At 39.6% G+C, this 6,862-nt stretch overlaps 1 protein-coding gene across 1 annotated transcript in view; it reads left to right on the top strand.

Moving 5' to 3' along the window:
- Positions 1–6,657, top strand: part of LOC117175022 (polyamine-modulated factor 1-like) — a 105,348-nt gene extending 98,691 nt beyond the window's left edge. Inside the window, exon 3 of the mRNA XM_033364526.1 lies at positions 6,216–6,657. Within this exon, the coding sequence (XP_033220417.1) occupies positions 6,216–6,498 (283 nt within the window). The 3' untranslated portion in view covers positions 6,499–6,657. The remainder of the gene's footprint in view (positions 1–6,215) is intronic.
- Positions 6,658–6,862: the final 205 nt, after the last annotated feature.

The raw sequence follows: 6,862 nt of genomic DNA on the forward strand, positions 1-6,862 counted from the left end.
ATATATAGATTATTTTTCTCTGGAAACTTTTGTAATCAGTACAAACTTTCTACGAAGTTTTATGGATTAAAGTACATACTTATTGTTATTTTCTGTTAGGGGTGACTCAACTCCCTTAGGAGTAATATTTATGAAACTAACGGAAGACATCAACTATATTTGCTCATTAAAAATGTTTAAATATTATAAAAGAAATACGTATCACTTATTTTTTTATATTATACAACATATATTGAAGTCTTCAAAGTCAGTGAATTCGGGTTGGGGACCTTTCCTTGTAAGAAGCAAGGAGAGAAGGTAATGAAATCTGCTACATATATAGAAACTAGACTGGGTACACTGGAAAAATACTGATTGGACCTTTACGAGCAGCATTTTGTCATAGTGTCGGATCCGAAAAACGTTGAGGATTTTTATGTTGTTGATAACAAATTTGACGAGGTGGAAGCTGATTGCATCACAACAAAATCTCCATTCAGCATAATACTAAAAAACTTCGGCACAATCCCGGAGAAAATACCAGGTAATCAAAAATTGGCTTGGAATCTCTGACTGTGCCGCTTCATGGGAATTACATGGATTCTCTGATGCACCACAGCGAACCTACTCTGCTACTTTATATCTTCTCTCTAGGGGCACAAATGGCACTCTTCAATCTAATCTAACCTTAGCCAAGACGGAGGTAGCCCAAATTAAAACGGTAACTATACCTAAATTAGAACTTTTCGGAACCGACCTCCTAGCAAAACTTCTCGATGCTGTCTCTTCAAACCTTGGATTAAGAGATGTTCCAAAATATTTCTGGTGTGACGCTCAGATCGTTATTGATTGGCTTCAAGGCTACCCATCTTGCTGGCCAACTTTTGTGGCAAAGAGAGTTGGGGAAATACATTCGACTCTTAAGAATCAGGTTTGGCAACACGTTCCTACAAAATTCAATCCTGCTGATTGCGCAACTAGAGGCTTTGACGCGAATGTGCTGAAGGATTCGTTTCTCTGGTGGCATGGGCCCAACTGGTTGACTGAACCACCAAGTAATTGGTCTCAAACAATCACACGACCTATCAATGTTGTGGATCAAGATACACAAGAAATACTGGAAACTTCAAAGATGAACATTAGGGTGAACCTGACCACCTTGTCTTACATTCAGAACCTTCCTGGTCGATATTCCTCCTTACAAAAACTGATTCGAGTGACAGCTTACATATACAGGTTCTGCAGACTGTTCTGTCAACTCCATACCAGTGGAACCCTATCTTACGACGGAAGAGTTAACAAAGAATCTCAATTTTTGACTTAAGTCGGTTCAGCTTCGTCATTCTCAGGCAGAGTGCATGGCTCTGCAGAACGAAAAGAAAATCTTAAGGGAGAGTGAGCTCTTGAGATTACATCCTTTCCTATACGGTAATGGAATCATGACTTTGAGTCAACTGTTGAGAATATTTTAGATTATCGGAGCCAAAATGCTGATCAACCCGGTAATTCGCAGTTGCGTAAAATGTGAGCGTTTTAGGGCGCGAACACCTATTCAACTTATGGGTCAGTTGCCCACTGACTAAATCTCAGAGTCGAGGCTGTTCGCTTTTACCGGAGTAGACTACGTCGGTCCCTTACAACTTTCGAGCCTGATCAGGACGAGTAATTAAATCCTATAAATGATACATATCTCTCTTCATATGTCTCTTAACAAAGGCGATAAATTTGGAGGCACTGTCTGGTTACACCTTAACTGCTTACTTAGCTCCATTTAGATGCTCCATCTCTTGACGAAGTGCTTGTTCAAGGCTATATAGTGACAATGGGACCACGTTCAAAGGAGCTGATCGAGAGCTGTCATCTCTTCTTCGAGGCGCTACCATGATAATCACAAAAGTATCCGAAGACCTTGCCAATCAAGGGACAGCTTGATCTTTTATTCGACCGAATGCACCTCACTTTGGTGGCATTTGAGAAGCCGATATAAAATTTCGATGAATGTCATCACGCCAGGTTATTTTTTGGTTGGTGGTCCTATAACAGCTGCCCCAGAGTCCTCGCTAACTGCTGTCAAAGATCGTCTTTTAAAAGGAAGAAATGGGTGCCACCGGCCAGATGGAGTTTGGCACGCATTGAAGAACTACATCCCGGAAACGACGGTTTGTTCGGAGTGGTAACAATTTGCACACCAAAATTCATCTATAAAAGGGCCTATATCAACTGGCTTTCCTGCCAGTTCAGACAACGAACTGAAGTTAACCATGTGTTTCATCGACTTGTGAACGGGAGTGGCAACTATTTAAAAGTTAATTAAATTCCTTTATTTGTATTTCTCATATCAAGCGTGCTATCCCCCGCAGGATGCTCAGATTGCAAATTTCAATTTTCCTTAATTTTCTTCTGTTAGTCAATAAGCCTAAACTCAGTCGTCTACCGGCGATTACGTGACTTGTTTTTCCAACCAGTTGCTTGCAAAAGGCGAACGAGTAAACTCGTGCTTTTCCTCGTGACCCACGCTTAATGTCACGATAAATTAAATTACCCTTGTTTCTTTTCTAATAACTAACCATCAGTGTATATAGTGAGTTAGGAAAGTGCAATATAATTAGTTTTATCTTAGCGAAATGATGTGCTTTCTTCCTTCCACCTGTGAATCCCATATATCAAAACTTTCTCACCACGTATTTTCCACCACGTAAAATAAATCTCTTTCATTGTGTTATAATCAATAAAAAATAATATTATGAACAATCCTGATGGGGTCAAAAATAAGTCAATATAATAAGGTGATCTTTATAAAAGTGTAATCCAATACGACATGCGTCATTTGACCTCCCAACCTCAGTACTTCATTAGAGTCTAAAAAAGGTAGTAGCTTTAATAATGGACTAGATTTCGAATCAGGGAATTCTCTTCGTAACTTAATGATGTCCTGATGAAAGGCTTCTTGCTGAATGTGGCCAACCATCTTTTTTAGTGCCAATTTAAGATAGACCGTCGTCGGTTAACAAGATGACCAATCACCAACCAATTTGGTCCTTGCCACAAAAGCAGATGATGTTCCAATCGTATCGGTGTGAGGCCTCATGATGCACAATGAGCATGATTGTTCACTCCAGGAAAATATGATGACCTTGAATCTAATTCAAAGTATTTTCCGAATTGGACTAGAATCTACTGAAGTTGAGCCAGAGAAGCTCAAGACCGCTCTTACATGTGATACCTACCTTACCAGTAGGACAGAGCCACAAAATTCGTGTCCAGGGATTGAGGTCTCCTGTAATCGAGTAACGTTTGTCTTGACCGTGACGAGAGTCGCTCGAGTTAGGCTCACAGGTGGTGTGATACGAAGGCATACCACGGCTACTATTGCCTTTTCTGAGGCATCTCCGAATCTGTGAATTTCAGAGTGCTTAGAACATGTAGATCCTAATAAGCGTGGGATGGTTAGAGTGGAAAGATCAGACAACTTTTTTCTGAACTTTGTCTAATTTGCGACGTACTGAGCTGCTATTATATGATCCCAACCTACCTTAAATCCCATAGACTTTTCATTATACTCTTGACCTTGACGATGACTGATGCTGGTCATCCCAGTGGATCGAATATGCGAGATATCTCTGAAAACACCATTCGTTTTTTGATCTGACTAATCTCCGTTAATGACTCAATCTGAAATCGTAAGCAATCGGGAAACGGCTAACAATGAATGCCAAGAGCACGAAGACATGGATCCTGATTTAAGATATAAGAAGTAGAAGAAAATAGAAAGCATACTCTCGATGTTTAACGGGTACTCCGTGTGTCCACGTTTAAAATCCGTTTTTACAAAGTAAGGCCTCCTGCTTGGAGTGACAGGTCCACCTATCTGCATCTGCATCGTCCACATAGATTTCCCTATTTAAAATTTCAGTAGCGTGGAACTAATGAAGGGACTACTTCTCCGCTAACCGAAGCACAGTACGTAATGCTAGATACGGCAAAGAAGCAAAACCAAGAGACAGTTTTTAGATAGAAGGCTCGAACTCCTTGGTCAAAACTCTCTCGCTCCAAAGAATTTTTCAGAGATTTTGATCCTCGAGATTGATCCAAACCCACCGAATCATCTTTTCGATGTCCGCGGTTAAGAAGCGTTGAAAACGACTCGCAATTTTCTGCTCAAGCTGTTGTCTTTCATCACAAAATAATGTAGTAAAAAGTAACCCTGATTGGGTTGTAGATCCTCCATTTTAAAGACGATTTTCATCTTCCTTACTCTGCGTACTCCTTGTTCACGCCATAGTATTTCTTGTATAATTCAGAGTTCCACAGGAAACGTCTTTCCATCTGAATCTTCGGCTATAATATATTCAGAGATGGTATAAGGTACGTACTCCTTGACGAAAAATCTTCTTAGCAAGTTCAGTAGTTCATAATCTACCTTAGTTTGCAATTTCACAAGAGAATGCGTAGAAGAAGAAAACTCCACTTCTTTCAGTCCCTTCTGATCTCATCGTAAAATTTGTTTAAAGATTGGTTCTTTATCTTTCGCCAAGTGACTCAGATATTAAAGATGCTTGAGTCCCCTGGTACAGCAGTATTTGATTTGGATGGTGACTGTCATCTAAACCTTCATTATCGACAAGATCCGTAGCCAGTAGGACAAGTTCTTCCAGTCAAATTCATGGTTAAGAGTGGTGAACATTGTCAGAATCTGTAGAATTAGGCAAATAATTCGAAAAAAGTTTGCTGAAGGTATTCAGAGTGGAAAATTTGGTAGGTTGAAGTGGAAGGGAGGCAGTTTCTAAAGAACCAGGTTATGATCTATTCTCATAGGGAAGTAAATGTCGCATCGTATGGTGCATTTCATTGCAGCTCTGGCACCGCCTCACAGAGAAACAACTGCGTACTATGTGCTTCCCAGACAGTTATAACACAGAGTGTGATTTCTCACAAATTCTTTCGTCTGCTTGACATCTTTGCTTCAGAAATGTGGACAAAAAATTATAGAATGCTTACTTGTGTATAAGGAGCACGACAATTCTCGTATTGCAGCATTGTAAGTGTCAGTCGTTTCAGCACCACTCTTATCCGTTTGGCAGCCAGTCCTGTCCTTGGAAGATGATGAACCAATCGAAGTGAGGTCATGTTCTCCACGGCTTCCAACGTGCCCCTCCATGAACTTCTTTCTCTAATTCATCCATAACCCCCGTTATAATCCCCCCACTGTCCCTTCCTTTCTTCTTTACTCTGACCGCCTCCTAGAGCCTCCACGTAAAACCCCTTGGAAACTTTGGATCTAATATATCCCATGTACTTTCTCTCTACCTACGTCTCTACCAGTCCGACCAAATCGAATTCATTGGTATCTTACATGTGACGATGTCAAGGACATGCTAGTCGCAGACACTTCGGAGGGACTCCTTCACTGATGTTGTGTCCTGAATGCGGCTTGATGCACTCCCAGGTATAAATAGGTCTCTCTAGAGCCAAGATGTCTAATGAAACATACATCAAACCAGCTCAGAGTCCTCAGGAACAGGGGGGACGTTAAAGAGGCGCGATAGGTCAGCAAGAAGCTGTTGATTCTCCCTGATTGTCCGGAGGTTCCACTTATTCAGTGTGTGGTTGAAGGTCCTCAGTTATTGAGTGAACTTTCGAATCCTTTCTGTAAACGGTCTACCAGAAGTTATGTAGTCAATAACAGACTAAACACGGGAAGCTTTTGGTCCTGCCCATTCAATCTTTTTGTTCAGTTAATGCATGCGTATTTTGGTCTTTTGATTCATCGTCTGTTTTAGCCTTCAATTTGAATCAGTCAAAGCTCTCGCAGCACCATAAACTGAGCCACTGATGGCCCAGACATTGGTTCTAGGGTATCTGGTACCCCTTCCACCCGGATTTTTTCCGTGTACTGAAAAATTCGAAAGCTAACTCTAAGGTCCCTTTTCTCGAGGCATTTCACATATTGTACATAAAAACCAAAATTAATCTCAATACGTACATAAGGCTCTAAAATTAGAAATAAATATTATTTTTTAATAAAAAATATTTCGAATGACTTAAATATTTGTAATTCGGTTTATCGAAATTGTAAATAAGTTGTCTATCTTAATCTCTCTTATTATTATTTATACACTTATTGTGATTCTTATCAATATAAAAAAAGGTTTCATGCGAATAATTCCAACTTTGAGATTTTTACCTAGACAAGAATATTTGATTACAAATGCAACAAAAAATAATTATTTTTATAGGAGACCTTCAGTTGATGTAAAACTTAATTTGCGTTCTCATGATGCAAAAATAATACAGGATGAATACCGATCTTTAGAGCAGCAAGTCTTAAACGTAGAAGCAGAAAATGAAGAGAAGATGAGGAAACTTTTAGTAAAGCGAAAGAAATTCCGAACAGCACAGGAACGAACAATACGCTTATTGACTGGAAGTAATATTGTTTTACACCGCATGGACAAAGTGATTGAGCTAATGGAACAATGCATAAAAGATACTGATTATTCAGAATTAAGATTTGATTAACAATGACATGCATGTACTTGGATGGCATACAAAAAATTAAATCAAAATCTTTTGTACTCCAAAAAGCACCGAAGTGAAAATACTTAACATTCCATTTTCTTATTGATGAACCTGTTAGTGTAATTTTTGGTTTAAATTAATATATTTTTCATCTTACGATTTACAGTGTTGTCAACTGCATTCTGTGTTGTGTCTTACATATAATCGCGAGATTTTGGCGGGAGAGAGTGATATCTATCCATGAAAATGACCGTGAGATGGTTGGCGACAGAGCATGATACAATCATTATGAGGAGCCGGCGAAACTCTAGTCGGTCTTGAGGACACGAATGATACTGGCAGCTCTCTGCATTCATCTCGAACA

The sequence above is a fragment of the Belonocnema kinseyi genome, chromosome 6 (genome assembly GCF_010883055.1).
Source record: "Belonocnema kinseyi isolate 2016_QV_RU_SX_M_011 chromosome 6, B_treatae_v1, whole genome shotgun sequence".
Taxonomy (NCBI): Eukaryota; Metazoa; Arthropoda; class Insecta; order Hymenoptera; family Cynipidae; genus Belonocnema; species Belonocnema kinseyi.